Raw genomic sequence first — 22336 nt, forward strand, 5'->3', positions numbered from 1 at the left:
ACAAACGGGGCTTGAAAAAGAAGCACAGAGAGATGGCTTACAGAAACTCAAGAGAGCACATGAATCTACAACAGAAAGCACATATACCCACATACAAAGTTTAGACATTACAGCATGGTGATCAAATATGAAGCTCCGTACACGAGCGAAACTTCAATTATCAACATAAAAAGCGCCGTGGAAAACGTCCTGAAGCAAGAACGAAGCATTGTGACGAAAATTCTTTATTCATAAAAAACGTGGGACGGTTACAGACTGAAATCTGACAAAGAAACAGAGAAATTATCAAACCCGACTGCATACATTAGAAAACAAAGATTAAAATGTTATGGACATTTTCAAAGCATCCCAACAACGAGGCTATCGTACAAGATTATTACACATATCGGAAAATTAAAAACCATACCATGGATCCAAAAATCTTACAAGGGGATCGAGGAAGCCCAGATAGAAGCAGTAGAAGTAGAAGACAGGAATCTATTCAGTCAAAAGGTAAACTTTTCAGCCAGAGAATAACTTTCCAAACAAAATGAAAAACCAAGGGGACTGAAGAAAGAAAAATAGCTCACGTAGAAAGAATCAGAGCCATACGGAAGGTCAGTAAAACGTATCTAAGAGTACCGCGTGATCCAACAGGGTCCAAACTCAAATAATAATAATAATAATAATAATAATAATAATAACTCGGAGTCCCTCTTTCCCCTAAAATCCAATACATGTAACTTGCACTGTAGCAGAACTGCGACTTCTTACTGAAATTGACTAAAGAATCAATATTTGTATTGTTACGCTTAAGTACTTACTACAGCTCTAGTGCTGAATCATTAAATAATCATGAAATACCTTTTAATTAGTTGAGAGGAATGAAAGACTGCCGAAGTAACTTTAGTTGAAGTCCATGAGACGAGCATTTTGCTATTCTCGTCTACATTCACGTATGTGACGTTTTATGTCCCTACCGTGCCTGGAGCCATGAACTGGGTTTCAAGTACCCGGCAAGCCAACAGTTCGCTCTCCGGCATCGAGTCACCCTGCAAATCATTACTCGAGAAGTATCGCCACTAGGAGAGACATAAAACACACGACCGTAAAAAAGACCACTAAATACCCGAGCGTGGGAAATAAAATATTGAGAACAGTGAGGGCAAGTGCAGCTGGTGAGAGCAGTTAGTGCCGAGCTAGGCTAACGCTCAGAACAAGTACTGCTTCCTTCTCCTTTTTATCGATCCGAAACTTGGGTGCGGAGCTTCGCAGCTACAGCTGAGCACACGGGTCGGCGTCGGCGCCGCTCTACGCACACAGCCTGCACGTGCTTTCACGCGTTAGCACAACCTCAACGCAGCAACAGACAGAACTGTGCCTTAGGAATTTCAGCTCTTTACCGTTCTGTTATCATTGTCTGAACACTGTGTGTAACATAGTCGAAAAAGTGACAAACTGTGCTAAAACTACGTTGTTGTTGTTGTGGTATTCAGTCCAGAGACTGGTTTGATGCAGCTCTCCAAGCTACTCTATCCTGTGCAAGCTTCTTCATCTCCCAGTACCTACTGCAACCTACATCCTTCTCAATCTGTTTAGTGTATTCATCTCTTGGTCTCCCTCTACGATTTTTACCCTCCACGCTCCCCTCCGATACTAAATTGGTGATCCCTTAATGCCTCAGAATATCTCCTACCAACCGATCCCTTCTAGTCAAGTTGTGCTACAAATTTCTCTTCTCCCCAATTCTGTTCAATACCTCCTCGTTAGTTATGTGATCTACCCAATTAATCTTCAGCATTCTTTTATAGTACCACATTTCGAAAGCTTCTATTCTCTTCTTGTCTAAACTATTTATCGTCCATGTTCCACTTCCATACAAACTCTTTACAAATACTTTCAGAAACGGCTTCCTGACACTTAAATCTATACTCGATGTTAACAAATTTCTCTTCTTCAGAAACGCTTTCCTTGCCATTGCCAGTCTACATTTCATATCCTCTCTACTTCGACCATCGTCAGTTATTTTACTCCCCAAATAGCAAAACTCATTTACTACTTTAAATGTCTCATTTCCTAATCTAATTCCCGCAGCATCACCCGATTTAATTCGACCACATTCCATTATCCTCGTTTTGCTTTTGTTGATGTTCATCTTATAACCTCCTTTCAAGACACTGTCCATTCCGTTCAGCCGCTCTTCCAGGTCCTTTGCTGTCTCTGACAGAATTACAATGTCATCGGCGAACCTCAAAGATTTATTTCTTCTCCATGGATTTTAATTCCTACTTCGAATTTTTCTTTTGTTTCCTTTACTGCTTGCTCAATGTACAGATTGAAATACATCGGGGATAGGCTACAACCCTGTCTCACTCCCTTCCCGACCACTGCTTCCCTTTCATGCCCCTCGACTCTTATAACTGCCATCTGGTTTCTGTAGAAATTGTAAATAGCCTTTCGCTCCCTGTATTTTACCCCTGCGACGTTCACAATATGAAAGAGTATTCCAATCAACATTGTCAAAACCTTTCTCTAAGTCTACAAATGCTATAAATGTGGGCTTGCCTTTCCTTAATTTATTCCCTAAGATAAGTCGTATGGTCAGTATTGCCTCACGTGTTCCAACATTTCTATGGAATCCAAACAGATCTTCCCCAAGGTCGGCTTCTACCAGTTTTTCCATTCGTCTGTAAAGAATTCGCGTTAGTATTTTGCAGCCGTGGCTTATTAAACTGATAGTTCGGTAATTTTCACATCTGTCAGCACCTGCTTTCTTTGGGATTGGAATTATTGTAATACACGTTCCATTCACATTAATGCGACCACCGCCTATGGTCGACGTCAACGTGCAACAACCACTCACAAACAGCAGGGGGCAGTACTAGCAGTTGAGGGTATGTAAAGTGTGTAGGGGGACGTGGAAAACAGTGCAGTCGTTGTCGTAATGTGGAAACGGAGCGGTTTATGTGACGTCCAAAAGGGCATCATCGTTGGTTTTAGGACCAATGGTGGTAGCATTTCCGAAATATCTAAGTTCGCAAACTGTTCGCGTACCGCCGTGGTTAAAGTATACCGTGCATGGCAAAATGGCGCTATCCAAAACCAGCACCGGAGCAACTATGATGCACTACAGGCCATAGCTGACATAAGTGGGGGAAATAGACACGGGAAAATAAAAGGGCAACTGTTGAGCAACTGACCGCGCGGATGAACCAAGGGGCTGCGAACAGTGTCTCCTCAACGACTGTTCAGCGAACTATGCTGCGCATGGACATCCACAGCAGACGCCATGTTCGTCGGCGGCCAATATTGCAACTGGACGTCCGCTGAGTGGTGAGAGGTGGCCTTTTCACATGAATAACGTTTTATGCTCCATCGTATAGATGGTCGTTGGCGTATACTGCGTGAAAGTCTGAAACGGCCCAGGTGGCCATGCGGTTCTAGGCGCTGCAGTCCGGAACCGCGGGACTGCTACGGTCGCAGGTTCGAATCCTGCCTGGGGCATGGGTGTGTGTGATGTCCTTAAGTTAGTTAGGTTTAAGAAGTTCTAAGTTCCAGGGCACTGATGACCACTCGGCATGGATGTGTGTGATGTCCTTAAGTTAGTTAGGTTTGAGTAGTTCTAAGTTCTAGGAGACTGATTACCTCAGAAGTTAAGTCCCATAGTGCTCAGAGCCATTTGACCATTTTTGGTCCAGGCCGGAGGAGGGAGTGTTGTGGTCTGGGGAATGTTTTCTTGACTTTCCTTGGGTGATCTTGTCATTCTGGAAAGCACACTGGACACAAGTATGAGTGTGTCCTTGGGGACAGTGTCCACCCCTACGTGCAGTTCGTTTCTCCTCGGTACGATACCATCTACCAGCAGCATAATGCAACGTGTCACACAGCTCGCAGTTAAGTGCTTGGTTCGATGAACACCAGGATGCGTTTACCATTCTCCCTTATTCACCAAACTCCCCGAATTTAAACCGAGTTGAAAAATCTGTGTGTCCACCTCAATTGGATTGTAAGTGCCATGGATTCTAAACCGAGATACCTAGCGCAGGTGACCACGGTACTGTGTCAGCATGGCTCCACATCGCTGGCTTCCAGAATCTCACTGACTCTCTTCACGTACGTCTTCCAGTGTGCAAAAGACGGTTATTTAGGCCTTTGACAGGTGGCTACATTAATGTGACTCGACAGTTTGTTGTTGCTGTGGTCTTTAATCCGAAGATGATCCGAAGCAACTTTCCACGCCAGTCTATTACATCCCAGCCACTTCATGTCTGCATAATTACTGCAACCTACATTCTTTTGAACTTCATTATTGTAATCAGGTCTTGGTCTTCAATTGGTTCAAATGGCTCTGAGCACTATGGGACTTAACTTCTGAGGTAATCAGTCTCCTAGAACTTAGAACTACTTAAACCTAACTAACTTAAGGACATCACACACATCCATGCCCGAGGCAGGATTCGAACCTGCGACCGTAGCAGTCACGCGGTTCCGGACTGAAGCGCCTAGAACCACTCGGCCATCGCGGCCGGCTTTACAACTGCATATACGGAACAACCTGATTCTAAGGTCAAAGGAGAGTAGGGCACATCGAATAGAGCAAAATATTTCCGATAAGCATAGGTCGGGATTGCACTATTGTGGAGTTTATGGCGATAAAATAACAGTCAGTCAGAGCCGATTACGCGGAAGTTGCCAGGCAAGAACACGTTTCTGGGTGTGTCTGGCAGTGTGACTTTGTCTAACGAAGCTGCCGCTATGTTATGCTGTTAATAGTGTTAATTACACTACGGTACTTCAAGCGTAGTTGATTTAATAGTCAAGCTTTACCCGCTAAACATCGCAGAAAACTCTCATCTGACGTAACCAGCCGTGGATAGGAATTCAAAGTTTGCTTAGCTTTGGCGGTTCAGCTGAAACCATTACCTTCAGCTAATACAATTAGAAACTGCGCTCTTTAGCATAACAGGTACTAGCTGGGACATGCTAGTTTAAATGCACACACTTCCACGCGCTCGTCTCTGATTGGCTGTCGTTTTATGGCCGCAGCTCCGCAACAGCTCATTTCTGACCGATGGCTATTTGGAAACGTACAAAGCTAATTCGTATGACACTACTGGCGTAAATTCAGTCACCTAGTCGGAAAGCGTTTTCTTCCGCAGCGCAAAATGGCCTCTTTCCATGTGAATATGTGAGAGTTGTGTTTACGTGTATTTGTGGGATGTAGATGAGTGTATGTATGCATGGTGTTATGTTTGTATTGGATGATGACGATGACGACTATGAAGACACGATGGGGGAGGGTGAAACCCGGTGCCGCTACATAGCCGCCTCCTCTCGAATAACACCAAAGGGGACGCCGAGATTAACGTCCCCAGCCAAAGGACTTAACATCTAAACATCTAAGGTCATCAGTCCACTAGAACTTAGAACTACTTAAATCTAACTAGCCTAAGGACATCACACACATCCATGCCCGAGGCAGGATTCGAACCTGCGACCGTAACGGTCGCGCGGTGCCAGACTGAAGCGCCTAGAACCTCTCGGCCACACCGGCCTGGTGTCACCATTAACAGTGTCGCATGCTCTCGCTTCATGAGAAACTGTGCAGACAGGTGGAAGTTGATCCGGGCGATTGGCGCAAAGACTGGTGATCAGAAATCTTACGCCACGACCTCTCCTGCCTTCGCCGGCCAAATACTAACAGTGAAAATTTTTCACCACCGATATTCGAACCAGCTTACCTCAGAGTCGAGCGCCACCGCATAGGCGAGCATTAGCGACCTCGGCTACGGAGGCGGGCAGTTTCACTTCTATTGCCATGCAAATGGCCGATATTGGAACAGAAACGGCACCTTAGTCTTCATATTTTATTTATCGTCTGTTTTGCAGTAAGTGTTATCCAAATATTAACAAGCGTTATAACGATGTACTTGTACTCTTCTTTCCAAGGGCTGCTAGAAATAGAGCACAGTAGTTACTTCTGTACCTCGGCAAATAGATGCAAAGGGTCCGAGCATTAAACATGCAGCAAACAGCTCGCTCCAATGCGTACTATCCCACGTCGAAGACTTTGTTTCGGACATCTATGAAATATTAGGCACATTTACTTTGCTGCCAATACATATCATTGGAGAGAGTTGAAAATCTGTGGCGGACCGAGATTGGAACGCGGATTTTTCCGTTTCTCGCGAACGGCCGCCTTGACCGCCTGGGATATCTGCCCATGGTCCCTGACGGACTCAAATTTCCACCTTATCCACACACTATAACGTAGTGCCCTTGCCCATTATCCTCATTACTCCGAACATATCACTGGTTCCCGCACTGAAGGGATCATTGGGCCGCCTCGCCCGAGGTGTCAGACACAACATATTCTCTTTACATGGAACAACTTTCATGTACTAGGTAACTCAATTCATACTGCATGTACACTCCTGGAAATGGAAAAAAGAACACATTGACACCGGTGTGTCAGACCCACCATAATTGCTCCGGACACTGCGAGAGGGCTGTACAAGCAATGATCACACGCACGGCACAGCGGACACACCGGGAACCGCGGTGTTGGCCGTCGAATGGTGCCAGCTGCGCAGCATTTGTGCACCACCGCCGACAGTGTCAGCCAGTTTGCCGTGGCATACGGAGCTCCATCGCAGTCTTTAACACTGGTAGCATGCCGCGACAGCGTGTACGTGAACCGTATGTGCAGTTGACGAACTTTGAGCGAGGGCGTATAGTGGGCATGCGGGAGGCCTGGTGGACGTACCGCCGAATTGCTCAACACGTGGGGCGTGAGGTCTCTACAGTACATCGATGTTGTCGCCAGTGGTCGACGGAAGGTGCACGTGCCCGTCGACCTGGGACCGGACCGCAGCGACGCACGGATGCACGCCAAGACCGTAGGATCCTACGCAGTGCCGTAGGGGACCGCACCGCCACTTTCCAGCAAATTAGGGACACTGTTGCTCCAGGGGTATCGGCGAGGACCATTCGCAACCGTCTCCATGAACCTGGGCTACGGTCCCGCACACCGTTAGGCCGTCTTCCGCTCACGCCCCAACATCGTGCAGCCCGCCTCCAGTGGTGTCGCGATAGGCGTGAATGGAGGGCCGAATGGAGACGTGTCGTCTTCAGCGATGAGAGTCGCTTCTGCCTTCGTGCCAATGATGGTCGTATGCGTGTTTGGCGCCGTGCAGGTGAGCGCCACAATCAGGACTGCATACGACCGAGGCACACAGGGCCAACACCCGGCATCATGGTGTGGGGAGCGATCTCCTACACTGGCCGTACACCTCTAATGATCGTCGAGGGGACACTGAATAGTGCATGGTACATCCAAACCGTCATCGAACCCATCGTTCTACCATTCCTAGACCGGCAAGGGAACTTGCTGTTCCAACAGGACAATACATGTCCGCGTGTATCCCGTGCCGCCCAACGTGCTCTAGAAGGTTTAAGTCAACTACCCTGGCCAGAAAGATCTCCGGATCTGTCCCCCATTGAGCATGTTTGGGACCGGATGAAGCGTCGTCTCACGTGGTCTGCACGTCCAGCACGAACGCTGGTCCAACTGAGGCGCCAGGTGGAAATGGCATGGCAAGCCGTTCCACAGGACTACATCCAGCATCTCTACGATCGTCTCCATGGGAGAATAGCAGCCTGCATTGCTGCGAAAGGTGGATATACACTGTACTAGTTCCGACATTGTGCATGCTCTGTTGCCTGTGTGTATGTGCCTGTGGTTCTGTCAGTGTGATCATGTGATGTATCTGACCCCAGGAATGTGTCAATAAAGTTTCCCCTTCCTGGGACAATGAATTCACGGTGTTCTTATTTCAATTTCCAGGAGTGTACTTTGTTCCATTGTTAACCACTTCTTTTCCCACCCTAACAACGAGTCTCTGGTACCTCTATTTTTTCCTTCACGCCACTGAAAGTCAACCCCAAGCAATCATGTGATAGTTCTGAACAGGTTGCTCGAGAGTCTTGAATATGATCTCCGCTGCAGATAAGCATAATTATTCCAAATAATCGAAGTATTCTATTCGTCCAACCTAAATTTGATTTTATATGTTCGCCTCTCGTCTTTTCGATGCATAATGGTACCCTCAGAGAGCAAGAAGATGTTTTCATTCTTCAGACTTATCGAATAGTGTAATCGAATAAATGTGTATTCCTTCTCATTAGCTTGTGTTTATCCAAATTAGCTGCTACTCATGGTTTCTATATCATTCTGAGTTGCTTTTGACTTAATTAGCTTCCCGAACATAACAGCGTCGTTTAAAAGTCGGTTTCACATCTGGCACAGATGTCTAGGAAAGGATCATGGAAGTCATCTGAAAGAATTATAAAGACAGCATGAAATTTTTCTTTTCTACCTATTGGATATGATTTGTCTGCAAACACCTCTCCTTCGATCAGCTACAGATCTATCTAAATCACTCGAGGTGAATGAAAGGAAAATTAAGGGTTATAATTACAATTTTTTGCCCACTCTTTCTCTGTGGTTATATCTCTGACAAATGCGTAGATTATTGGCTATGCGATAGAAAATCGTTCTTCCCATTGTATGCAGCGATGGACCATGCGAATAATAGCTACATATATTCCTGCATACGATAATTCTTCAAGATTCCGCCAACTTGTACATTTTTCAAGCATTTTTCTTAAATTGGCACTGCATATGCATTACATTTCTCTGCAACGTTTCCGTAACTCGGGAAACTAAAAAACAATAATCATTGTATCTGATATGCATCTCCGTCTTTTGCTCTCGATACCTTCTATTATGCATTCACCCGGTCACCAACCGTCATCTGTTTGCCGGCCGGAGTGACTGAGCGGTTCTAGGCGCTACAGTCTGGAAGTCGCGACCGCTACAGTCGCAGGTTCGAATCCTGCCTCGGGTATGGATGTATGTGATGTCCTTAGGTTGGTTAGGGTTAAGTAGTTCTAAGTCCTAGGGGACTGATGACCTCAGATGTTAATTCCCATAGTGCTCAGAGCCATTTGAACCCATATCCGCACATCCCTGCCGCCACGTACTTCACTCATCCAAGAATCACAAATACGTGTGTAGCACTGTGCTCTAGGTTACAAAGCGGTTTAAAATATGGGAACATCAGATTCTATTTATATATGTGCCGACAAGAGTAAAATTAACATTGTTAAATTTTAAATACTAGGTTTTTCATAGTTTATGAGGGCGATCTAAATAGATGACATAATAGTAATGCTGGTAGAGGTAACCCGTTGACCAGCTGAAATGAAGAATTAACAAGCCACACAGGGAAATCTCCTTTCACAAACAAAAGCGCTAACGCCTGCCATTTGCTTTACCCAGGGCTGAACTATTTGACAGTTACTTCCTGTATCACTGTGCGTTGTTATACGGTGTGACTCATTTCGGTTGTGTGTGAAGAAACATTACTGAAGGCCTCATTCAGTCCAACAAAGTTTCGAGGCTCGTTTAATAAAAAATACAGAAAACTTAAGACGGCGGTTTTAACGCTTCACCTGTTCTATATAGTCTCCCCCTACTTCAGTACAACGCACAGAACGTTCATACAACCACACGAAAACGCCAGGAAAGTCCTTCTTTGGGATGTGGCTCAACCCGCGCGTCACTTTGACCTGAATGTCGGTTATGTCGTCAAAGCGTCGGCCCTTCATTTGAATTTTTGCACTCTGCCGTTTTGTGGTAGATTCATACTGATGACACCAAGCCCCTCACCCGTGATGATTATTTACGGAATAGAACTGTCCGCGCTTTGCTTTCCAATCAAGCTGCGCCAGGCGTTCACGAGTCATTGTGTTTGTTCGTGAGTCGAGGTGTGCGGAATAAGCTGTGCACGCACTTTCCTCTTCTTCAAAACATCCTGGAGAGTGTTTTGAACACTTGATTTAAAGATATTGCTCCATTGTGATTTGTGATACAACAACGTCGGCACACCGGCCTCACGTCCACTACTTTAACGCTGCCTGACTGGTCACATGTACATCTGTTGTTAGTTCAAGTTGCCACCACAGTTACAGCGCCGATGTATCTTATACGCCGGAAATAAAATCAGTGTCAGAACGTTTTCGATGGATGATGTACGTTTAACAGTAATGCGAACAGTAAATTTTATTACAACAGAGTAGCACTTACCTTTGTACTATCCACAACGTAATTTGCTCTACTATCCACAACGTAATTTGCTCCGTGGATCGGCTGAATGTTATGTAACCAGACAAAACAGGTTAATGCTGTCATGTCTTTCGCAGTCACTCGTTTGGAGTAAAACGCTAACAGGTTTTCAGAAGGAAGAAGTAACTTTTGTCACTCATCCTACTGTAAAACTCTATAGGGAGCGCTGGCGCAAAAGAGATAAAGTTGTTGCTTTCACCGCGATATGCTTACAAGTAGAAGCGGAAGAGGGAATGGTGCAGGGCAAGGGAGGCAGATGGGGGCATTCAGCTCTAACGACGGCATGGGAAGTGGACGGTTCATACAAAGGCACAGAGATCAATAGCAGAGTTGACCAACTGTGCGTTCTTACGACTATAGCGCCCTGCTCTTCCACCTCAGGTGCCGCCAGCTTTTCGGGCAGCCACTTGTGAACGCAAGTCTCCATTGAAGTAAACGCTTCCATTCGCCGTCCCTTGAGGGCGATATCGCATGCCAAGCACAGTGAGTTAAACCACGACAGGTATAAGTTATCGCGAAGAGACTATGCGCTCTCTTTAACGAAAGGAAAAGAAATACATATTAGCGTTTAGAGTCCCGTGGACGACGTCGTAATAAGAGACGTAGCAAAAACGTGGGATGATGTGGAAGGAAATTGACCGTGTATTTTTTAAAGAAACAGTACAAGAATGTACCTTAACTCGAGGAAACCACGAGAAATCTTCATTTTAATGCCTGGACGGGGGTCTGAACTTCCGTCCTCCGGAATATACGTCCGGAGTACTACCACTGCGGCACCTTACTCGGTCCTTCTTAACGAGCAGCCATTCAGGTGTGCAATTCGAAAAAATGGTTCAAATGGCTTTGAGCACTATGGGACTTAACATCTGAGGTCATCAGTCGCCTAGACTTAGAACTACTTAAACCTAACTAACCTGAGGACATCACACACATCCATGCCCGAGGCAGGATTCGAACCTGCGACCGTAGCACTCGCGCGGTTCAGGACTGAAGCGCCTAGAACCGTTCGGCCAGCACGGCTGGTTCTGCAATTCGAGTTTCGGAATTAGTATGCGTTATAAAATTATACGAACAGTCCAGGAGCAGTAAAACAACATATGCTTATTTCCCAACGATGACAGAAACACAGCAGTTTGAAAGTCATGACGTTTGCCACGTTAGTTACTTGAGACCTCTGACATATTGGTGTTTGTGGGACTGGTTGCTGTGGGGACCATTAAAACCTGATGTATAATTCCAAAGAAGTAAGCAAGATACGAACTGCCTGCTCGCATTTGAACTGTGCAAGTGCGTCTCAGAAAATACTACTGGCATCACTCGCGATAACCAACGCGCATGTTTACAGAAACCGGAATAAAATGAGGCTGGTGGTGGTAATTTTGATTAATTGTAGAGTGAAACTTACCATAAAATCACAATTGATCAGCTGTTAATTTACTATAACTTGTACCGTTCTCAAACATGACAATTTCAAATAGGCATGATGGGAACCGCTAAGACTGGAGCTTACTTTTACATGATTTTTTTAGGCTTCATTTGTGTCACAGGTTATCAAATGATCGTTTTCTTCTAAAAAGGCTGTGCATACAGGGCCTGGACTATGAAAACAGAGGCCAAACAAAAGTATTTGTCGTCTATTCTGTATGTGAAGGCAGTTGGTATTCAACTGGGACTCTATATCCTAAGTTATAAACCCTGGTGAGTGTGATCCTGTAGGCTCAGTCGTGCAAAACTTGCTCATTATCATGGAGGATTGTGGGCTACGAATGCGAATTATGTTTAAAAAAAACGGAGGAAGTTCTACGGTTCTGCTGGAATGATTCTGGTTATCCGAAAGATTCACACAAAACAGTGGTTCGACCATGGATCCTGATTATGCGACCAGTAAAATTCCACGTACGGCTGACCAAACTATTATTACGGATATCTATCGTATGCTTTAATACCCTGGATCATATAACTTAGCCGTTGCCCTTTGCACGTAATGTCGACAGTTTGTTAAAAGTGGTGTCAATAACAGTGCTTCGGGCCGAATACCACGATTCCGTTAGTGAGCAGTTCACGATTTGGGTTGTTGTAGTGTTTACTCCTTCTGTTGTCATTAAACTGGCTCTTCAGTACTTTTATAAGTTCAACACAAGAAACATGCGTCCCATATAAGATAAACACAACGAAAATACTGTTCAACGTGATAGGGAAAAATTGTCAGAACATTTGTGAGTGCCTAGAAATATCTTTCTGCCAAATTTTCTGATATGCCGAAACGGTCGCGGTATCGTCATTCTCACATAAATGCCGTTGTTTTAAATGATTTCTGGTGGAGGGGGGGCGGGGCTCGGATCAAAAATCTAGTGACATCAGCCAAGCCCTTAATGGACCTAATACTCAGGGGGTCTGAGAAAGTTGAGTTAAATTTCAACACCGGTGTTCACTCCAAAAGAACAGCAAACAAAACAGCAGAGAACACGAAGGGCTCATGTAACCCACAAATCATTGTCATGGAAGTTCTGGGCGTAGGGCAAATGTGCTGTCTGGCATGATGCAGAACTCCAAATTCGACGGCTAACAGCAGCAGCGGAGGCGCCAGATTTCGAATTCACGAAGAGTAATTCGTGTTTGCCAGGTTAAAAAGCCCCGCCCACATCTGAACTCGGTATCCATTACAAACAGTAAGAGAGAGAGAGAGAGAGCTGGGGGGTGCGGGGTTGGGGGAGGGGTTGGAAGGAGGGAGGGAGGGCAGACGTCACACGGATATCTCGAGAGCATCTGTCCTTCTGAGATGCTCATTTATTTCTTAAAACACGACGATCGTGACGGGCGTACATCTGATGAGGCGGTAGCGCGACGTAAGGTATTGCAGACCATTACGTCACGGGCACTGATGTATGGTAGCTGTGCACTACTCTCCGATAGCCGAGCGGCTATCGTGGCCCGGCTGAGCCACTCCTTGACCCGTATTACGCACAGCCAGCGGTCAAGTAACCGACGCTGCTTCTCAGCACAAGGCGTCCATTGATTCAATAAAAATTCCATAATATACAGTGGGCGCCGGCTGATGTTTGCTGACAGGTTCTCTTAGTCATGATTCCACTCTAAAGTTTGGCCTTGCTTTTTTTACTATCCGTAAATGGTGCGCGATGCAATAAAAAGACTAGAGATGAACGTGAATCTGCATAATTTTCATATGAGATGCAAGTTTTCGGGAACTAGATCACTACAATAATGACTCTGAACCAGGAAAATATTTACGAAATTTGCAATAACCCTAATAGCATAAGTAGCTGAACCTAACCGTTTCAGCAGATCATCGATGTGTTCCTTCCAATTCAATTTCTCATCAATGCACACACCCAGAAATTTTGAGTATTCTGCCTTAGCAACAGACATCTGCTCATAGTCTATGTTTATCAATGGTGTTAGGCCATTTACTGTACAGAATTGTATAAAATGTGTTTTCTCAAAATTTTATTCATATAGTATAATCCTCCTCTGCCTCTCTTCCAGGTAATATGTTTTCATTGTTGAGCTTTTTATATATTCAATTTGTCGCCTTCGTCTACTTGTGATGGATTTCCATAGACTCTCCCGACATCTGCTCTTTGAAAAGCGGTACTAAAAGTGGCCTTACATGCCATTCTCGTGTGTAGCACGACATCTCAACTTAATTCAGCCTCCTCTGCAGTTCAAAAAGTTCAGTTTTCACAACCAGAAAGCGAGACAGACCGAACACACACACAATTAAAAGTTTACTACACTGAGATACAGAAATCTTCTTCTTGCTGAAGATACTTGAACAATTGTACTTCGTATATTTACTTTAATCCGCCATATCTGCACATATTACTGCCTAGATAAGCAAACAATTCTACCGTCTCTAATTCACTTGTAACAATAATTCGCATCTTAATTTTCTCTTCTTTACCTCTATAGCCGGCCGGAGTGGCCGAGCGGTTCTAGGCGCTACAGTTTGGAACCGCGCGACCGCTACGATCGCAGGTTCGAATCCTGCCTCGGGCACGGATGTGTGTGATGTCCTTAGGTTAGTTAGGTTTAAGTAGTTCTAAGTTCTAGGGGACTGATGACCTCAGAAGTTAAGTCCTATAGTGTTCAGAACCATTTGAACCTCTAGACAATAATTTTGTGTTGGGGATATTTATTTTAACTGTATCGTTTCCACATAATACCATCCATTTTTGGTCAACAAGACCTGAGCCAAATTTATAATTTGCTGGAGCAGCAACGGAATATCTCGTAAACATTCTTTTTTATCATGATATTTTACTTTTCTTATATTTTTCTCCGTACCTCTTTTTAATTTTACTCTAGGCACACAAAAAGAATGATATGTGGCAGTGCATTGGTTATCATGTGCCTTTACGAATAACGATATCCGATGGTTGAGTTTTGAGTCTGCACGTTTTAGAATTCACCAGTAAAAAAATGTCTGGTCACTAAGGACAACGTTCTTAAACGAACAAACAAACAAAAAAGTCAAGACGGAAGGCTCCTGCAGGTCTCTGTATTTTCACTGATTTTATTTGTCGTCTGTATCAAGGAACAGCAAATTTTGAGTTTCTTCATTGTGTCATTATTTGCTAACGTAATGCCAGAAGGGCTGATGATAATGGACTGTGGTCTGCCATTATGATGTCCTACCGTCGTCAGTATTATAAAGTTTCAAGAAGAACTGAACTTGGTCCTAAACCGCTTTAGAGAAAATGTAGTTAAATCAAGTACCGAAAAAAGCGATAATTTTCTCCTCACAAAAAAGAATACACCGATCAATGACGACTTAATTCTTTGGGCATCTTCAATAATGTATCTCTGAGTTATGTTTTTCCAAATGCTATTATTTATTGGCATATCTTTAAAGAAAAGAACTCCACCAAAATCTAAATACGATCGTACAAAACCACTCTGTAACCGAGAATTTTAACGACATTGCGCTTGGGTTAAATTTTGTAAAACACGGTTAGGAGAACTCCAGGCCATGCATAACAATGTCTTTAGTCAATAACTGAAACTCCACGTATGAAAACGATCTAGAGACATTTAAGAATAACTGCAAGCGGATTCCCCTACTATAGTCATAAAAAACCTGCTCCAAAACTATACTAAGACACAGGCAATTTGGAAACTGTAGATTCCCCTACTATAGTCATAAAAACCTGCTCCAAAACTATACTACGACACAGGAAATTTGGAAACTGAGGACGGTGATAAAGACATATAAGTTACTTAACGCGCGACACAGGTATAGTTCTCTAAGCGCAATTAGCGCCAAAATTGGCGGCCAAAGAGTATCGAAAAATATTGTTTTGGTAAGACCTTATGCTTAACTGGCGACAACAGGAGAGATTGGTCGGAGATTTACTCACATGCCCGCACACGTAAGTCGAAGTAAAAAATACGATCCCCGAGCCTCACGTGAAACAGTTGTTAAGACAAATTGGTTGCTCTAGACATGTATTTACTTGCATGTCACCGCGGCATCAGCGTTAAGACAGTCTAATCAATCACGCAGGTCTGATGCCCGGCTGGAGACAGCTCGGAACGATATAACGCTGCATCAATACGTGACTCCAGTTCTGGGGAAAGGAAACGGTGGACGGATTCTTACTGGGAAAGTTCTCTGAAACTAAGCTCGATCATATTGAATCTGTGTAGCAATACTCATAGTTTAAAATAATTCTCATTTATTTTTCAGTCTCAGTAGCACATTTTTAATTACGTGACATGTTTCGATCACTGTGGATCATCTTTAGATCGAAGTAGTTACGTCAAAATCCTGTCTTGTCTGTTCATAACCTCAGACTTAAGCAGTTGCGCCAGCAACCCATCTTCGTATTGAGAACTTCATATCGGAGTACTGTGTTTTCTGTGAACAGTAGCTACGTTCCCCCGACGCTGTGGCCTGGTTTCCATTGTATTATTATAACTCTTCGACGAGGGCAAGCTAATTTTGTTTACATCTTTTATCGATGCCACCTTGACTTCGTCATATTAGGCTGAGTTTGCTTTAGTCAGGTACATTTCATCATACTTTTAGCTAATATTTTCTATATATGTGAAATTAGTACATTTTCATTGCGTCATGATTTGTTGTTGTTGTGGTCTTCAGTCCTGACACTGCTTTGATGCAACTCTCCATGCTGCTCTATCCTGTGCAAGCTGCTTCATCTCCCAGTACGTACTACAGCCTACATCCTTCTGAATCTGCTTAGTGTATTCATTTCTTGGTCTCCCTCTACGATTTTTACCCTCCACGCTGCCCTCCAATACTAAACTGGTGATCCCTTGATGCCTCAGAACATGTCCTACCAACCGATCCCTTCTTCTAGTCAAGTTGTGCCACAAACTCCTACCCAATTCTATTCAATACCTCCTCATTAGTTATGTGATCTACCCATCTAATCTTCAGCATTCTTCAGTAGCACCACATTTCGAAAGTTTCTATTCTCTTCTTGTCCAAACTATTTATCGTCCATGTTTCGCTTCCATACATGGCTACACTCCATACAAATACTTTCAGAAACGACTTCCTGACACTTAAATCTATACTCGATGTTAACAAATTTCCCTTCTTCAGAAACGCTTTCCTTGCCATTGCCAGTCTACATTTTATATCCTCTCTGCTTCGACTATCATCAGTTATTTTGCTCCCCAAATAGCAAAACTCCTTTACGACTTTAAGTGTCTCTTTTCCTAATCTAATTCCCTCAGCATCACCCGAGTTAACTCGACTACATGCCATTATCCTCGTTTTGCTTTTGTTGATGTTCATCTTATATCCTCCTTTCAAGACACTGTCCATTCCGTTCAACTGTTCTTCCAAGTCCTGATTTATTGTTTACAGTATGAAGACTACCTAGCAACTGTACAGGGTTCCGAAAAGACTTTCCCTGATTACGTAAATTGGTAACTCAGGCTAGAAGTAAGATACAAATATGAAACTGGTGTCTAATTGTTAACAAACTATCAAAGTTTTTTTTCACAAACGTTTATTGTTTCGTGCATACAAAGTGCAAATCGTTCAGTCCTTGTTGCCCAATGACAGTACACGTCGATATGGCTTTGCGATCGAAATGCTATCACGTGTTGAGGACGATGATGGCTATCTCAGACGAATTGCCTTTTCCGACGAAGCGACCTTTTTTGTCAGTGGAGTAGTGAATCGCCATAATGTGCGCATTTGGGGTTCACAACCCCCTGGCGAGGTCATGGAGTGCACCAGAGGCAGTCCAAAGGTGAATGTTTGGTGCGCGCTATTGCACGATCGAATTATCGGGCCATTCTTCTTCGTTGAGGCTACCATCACATCCGCAGTGTATCTGGACATGTAAAATCTGTATGCTGTTCCTCAGCTGCTTCAGTATCACCCCGACGTCTTGTTTCAGCAAGACAGTGCACCGCCTCATTGGGGTTTGGACGTACGTGTCTATCTCGATATGACCTTTCCTGGGCGATGGATTGGTCGTGATGGGCCAATGGTTTGGCCTCCACGCTCTCCTGACATAACCCCATTAGATTTCTTTTTATGGGATTATGTCAAGGACGAGGTCTACCGAACACGTGTACCAGATCTGCGGCAGCGGATAACCACAGTCGTTGAATCGATCCCTCCAGTGATGTTGGCTAATGAGTGGACGGAAATTTAATATCGCCTAGATGTGCTACGAGCTACCAAGGGTGCTCATGTGGAAGTTTACTGGTGTGTGAAAAAACTTGGATAGTTTGAAGACAATTAGACACCAGTTTCATATTTGTATCTTACTTCTAGCCTGAGTTATCAATTTATACAATCAGGGAAAGACTGAAACTTCCTGGCAGATTAAAACTGTGTGCCGGGCCGAGACTCGAACTCGGGACCTTTGCTTTTCGCGGGCAAGTGCTCTACCATCTGAGCTACCCAAGCACGACTCACGCCCCGCCCTCACTGCTTTACTTCTGCCAGTACCTCGTCTCCTACCTTCCAAACTTTACAGAAGCTCTCCTGCGAGCAGGGTGGTCCATTGATAGTAACCGGGCCAAATATCTCACGACATATCTTACGAAATAAGCATCAAACGTAAAAACTACGAAGAACTAAACTCGTCTAGCTTGAAGGGGGAAACTAGATGGCGCTATGGTTGGCCCGCTACATGGCGCTGCCATAGGTCAAATGGATATCAACTGAGTTTTTTTTAAAAAATAGAACCCCCATTTTTATTACATATTCGTGTAGTACGTAATGAAATATGGATGTTTTAGTTGGACCACTTTTTTCGCTTTGTGACAGATGGCGCTGTAATACTCACAAACGTATAAGTACGTGGTATCACGTAACATTCCGCCAGTGCGGACGGTATTTGCATAGTGATACATTACCTGCGTTGAAATGGACCGTTTACCAATTGCGGAAAAGGTCGATATCGTGTTGATGTATGGCTATTGTGATCAAAATGCCCAACGGGCGTGTGCTATGTATGCTGCTCGGTATCCTGGACGACATCATCCAAGTGTCCGGACCGTTCGCCGTATAGTTACGTTATTAAAGGAAACAGGAAATGTTCAGCCACATGTGGAACGTCAACCACGCCTGTAACAAATGATGATGCTCAAGTATGTGTTTTAGCTGCTGTCGCGGCTAATCCGCACACCAGCAGCAGACAAATTGCTAGACAATCGGGAATCTCAAAAACGTCGAGTTTGGGTCTGGCCCTGCGCCGTGCTCGGATATCCAAATCCTGGATCACTGGGTCCCGGGTTCGATTCCCCGTTGGGTTGGGGTTTTACTCTGCCCGGGGACTGGGTGTTTGTGTTGTCTTCATCATTAAAAAAAATGGTAAAGCAACCGCTCCCGATAAGCGGGAAATCCGAGTTCGAGTCTTGGCCCGGCACACAGTTTTAATCTGCCAGGAAGTTTCATATCAGCGCACACTCCGCTGCAGAGTGAAATTCTCATTCAGGGAAAGTCTTTTCGGACACCCTGTATTTTGCTTCCTTGTTCCTGACAGATCTGAAGACGGTCATTACGGACCGAAAGCTATAGCCCGACGACACATTTTGTGTGATCACCGCCTGGAAATAAATAATCAAAAAGTTTTGGTTGTGGTTACGAGTACTGCCGGCCCGAGTCGATTCGCAGCTCGAAACGGGGTGTCTTTTGTCCGTTTGGGATATTGGAATGCGCCAGAGCCGGTGCCGGATTGCCGCTGGCTGCGCAGCGCGTAGCAGCACTCACGTTTTCGCCGCTGATGACAGTACGCTGACAGGCGGTCGCGTTGTGCGTGCAGCGGTTCTCGTAGACGCACCAGCTGCAAGCCCACTGGCAGCGCACGCAGTCGGCGCACGTCGAGTGGCGCGAGCAGTCGAAGTAGGCGAAGTTGCGGCTGACGAAGTCCTTGTTGGTTTCGGAGGAGCGCACCGACAGCGGCACGAGCACGTGGTCGCGCCCCTCCGGGATGGTGGGTCGGCCGGCCACTGCGGGCGTGCGGCACCACAGCCCCGACGCCGTCACCGTCGCGTCGATCGGCTCCGACGAGCCGAACACGCAGCGGTACTGCGCGCCCGCCGGCAGCTCGGGCAGCGTGCGGATTGTCAGCTCCACCTGTAGACACGCACAGAACGGCTGCTGAGCAAAATATAGGCAAACACTGCAAGAAATGCAGGTGCTAGTCGAGTCTCCAGGTTGCACTGTTGTATCGGAACCACGAGAGGCACCTCTGGGATGTCCTCAATACGTCCTGGTGTTAACAGACCTCTGTGTAGCTATCAATGCATTACATCAAATCTAGCAACGGAACCTCTCCATCGCACCCCCCCTCAGATTTAGTTATAAGTTGGCACAGTGGATAGGCCTTGAAAAACTGTACACAGATCAATGGAGAAAACAGGAAGAAGTTGTGTGGAACTATGAAAAAAAATAAGCAAAAAATAGTCCATGTGTAACATTGGCAACTTCAAGGAGAGTACTTGCTTCGGCAGTACATACACTAAAATTGGAACGATACAGAGAGAGAGAGAAAAAAAAAGAGAGAGGAGAAGGTGAGCTCAGGAGCGCCGTGGTCCCGTGGTTAGCGTGAGTAGCTGCGGAAGGAGAGGTCCTCGGTTCAAGTCTTCCCTCGACTGGAAATTTCACTTTCTTTATTTTCGCAAAGTTATGATCTGTCCGTTCGTTCATTGACGTCTCTGTTCACTGTAATAAGTTTAGTGTCTGTGGTTTGCGACCGCACCGCAAAACCGTCCGATTAGTAGACGAAAGGGCGTGCCTCTCCAATGGGAACCGAAAACATTTGATCGCAAGGTCATAGGTCAACCGATTCCTCCACAGGAAAGCACGTCTGATATATTCTATACGACACTGGTGACGGCATGTGCGTCACATGACAGGAATATGTTGTCGGCCCACCTAACATGAACACTTAGCGAATGGGTAAAAAGATTCTTCTACCTTGCCCGATTTAGGTTTTCTTGTGGATGTGATCATCACTCCCAAAAAAGTGATGAAAACATAAGAGTTTGTTACAAAAACTGAAAATAAAAAATTAAACTTTTCACTCGAGGGAAGACTTGAACCTAGGATCTCTCGTTCCGTAGGTGCTCTCGCTAACCACGGGACGACGGCGCTCCTTGATTCCCATTGTCCTTGATATTGACTATTTTCCCACGGACTACTCAGTTTGTATATTTTACTTATTGCTTTCATAGTTCCACACAACTTCTTCCTGTTTTCTCGATTGATCTCTGTTCAGTTTTTCAAGGCCTATCCACTGGGCCAACTTATAACTAAATCTGAGGGGGGTGCGATGGGGAGGTTGCCTTGTAAGTGAATTTCATCGTGGGAAAACTGTTGCTGCTCGTATGGTCGGTCAATCCGTAATCAAGGTAGCTGAAGTTTTTGGCGATTCAAGAGGCACTGCATAGAAGATTGAAAAAATGTTCAAATGTGTGTGAAATCCTATGGGACTTAACTGCTAAGGTCATCATTCCCTAAGCTTACACACTACTTAACCTAAATTATCCTAAGGACAAACACACACACCCGTACCCGAGGGAAGACTCGAACCTCCGCCGGAACCATCCGCACAGTACATGACTCCGCCTGAGACCGCTCGGCTAACATCGAAGATTTACAGAGCATATAGGTAAAGCGGAAAAACATCACCCGTTAAGTAGGAGAGGCCACGACGTCGGGGTCACGGATTTACTTCAAACTTTGTACACCTTTAGTAGCCCATTAAAACAACAAAATGGTTCAAATGACACTAAGCACTATGGGACTTAACATCTGAGGTCATCAGTCCCCCAGATTTAGAACTGCTTAAACCTAACTAACCTAAGGACATCACATACCTCCATGCCCGAGGCAGGATTCGAACCTGCGACCGTGGCAGCAGCGCGGTGCCGGACTGAAGCGCCTAGAACCGCTCATCCACAGCGGCCGGCTAAAGAACCATAACGTACAGATAGTAAGATACACTGCTCCAACAATTCCGAGAAAATCGCAAGAGAAGTTTTCAGCGTTTTTTATTTAACTGATGTATCGGTGCGAAGGTGCCAGACTTAAGAAGTCATTGTGGTCAAGTGATTAGCGTTCTAGGCGGTTCAGTCCGGAACCGCGCTCCTGCTACGGTCGCAGGTTTGACTCCTGCCTCGGGCTTGGATGTGTGTGATGTCCTTAGGTTAGTTAGGTTTAAGTAATACTAAGTCTATGGGACTGATGACCTCAGATGTTAAGTCCCATAGTGCTTAGAGCCATTTGAAACATTTGATTAGCGTTCGCGTGGATGAGGCGAGGGTTCGAATATCGCTAACATATATCTGAGGCGATGGTGCGACTCTCACTCGTACTTCATTATTAAACTATTTTTTCACCACTGGCCATATTATTTAATTTGTACGACATTTGAGAGGTAATACAATGAAAAAATCCAGGTGCATTGTCAAGAATTTCATGTGTTATTTTACTATTTACTATTTTCAGTTAAATTGAGTGACAGGTTTGGAAAGCCCAAGTCAAACCTCTATGTATAATGATGCGAATGATGTTATTCACAATCAGTAACATTGTGAGTCACAATATGCCAGACTACAAGAGTAATGTACAATTACTCGTCGGATGTGCTCTCGAATCACACACTGCAGGATGGTATTTGCCATACGGACATGGAAAACATAAACTGAAAC

At 44.9% G+C, this 22336-nt stretch overlaps 1 protein-coding gene across 1 annotated transcript in view; it reads right to left on the minus strand.

Annotated features, from left to right (window-relative positions):
- LOC126299622 (plexin-B) overlaps window positions 1-22336 on the minus strand; it is a 1140690-nt gene that overhangs the window by 90468 nt on the left and 1027886 nt on the right. Inside the window, exon 7 of the mRNA XM_049991664.1 lies at window positions 19392-19757. Within this exon, the coding sequence (XP_049847621.1) occupies window positions 19392-19757 (366 nt within the window). The remainder of the gene's footprint in view (window positions 1-19391; window positions 19758-22336) is intronic.

Source organism: Schistocerca gregaria, chromosome X, assembly GCF_023897955.1.
Source record: "Schistocerca gregaria isolate iqSchGreg1 chromosome X, iqSchGreg1.2, whole genome shotgun sequence".
NCBI lineage: Eukaryota > Metazoa > Arthropoda > Insecta > Orthoptera > Acrididae > Schistocerca > Schistocerca gregaria.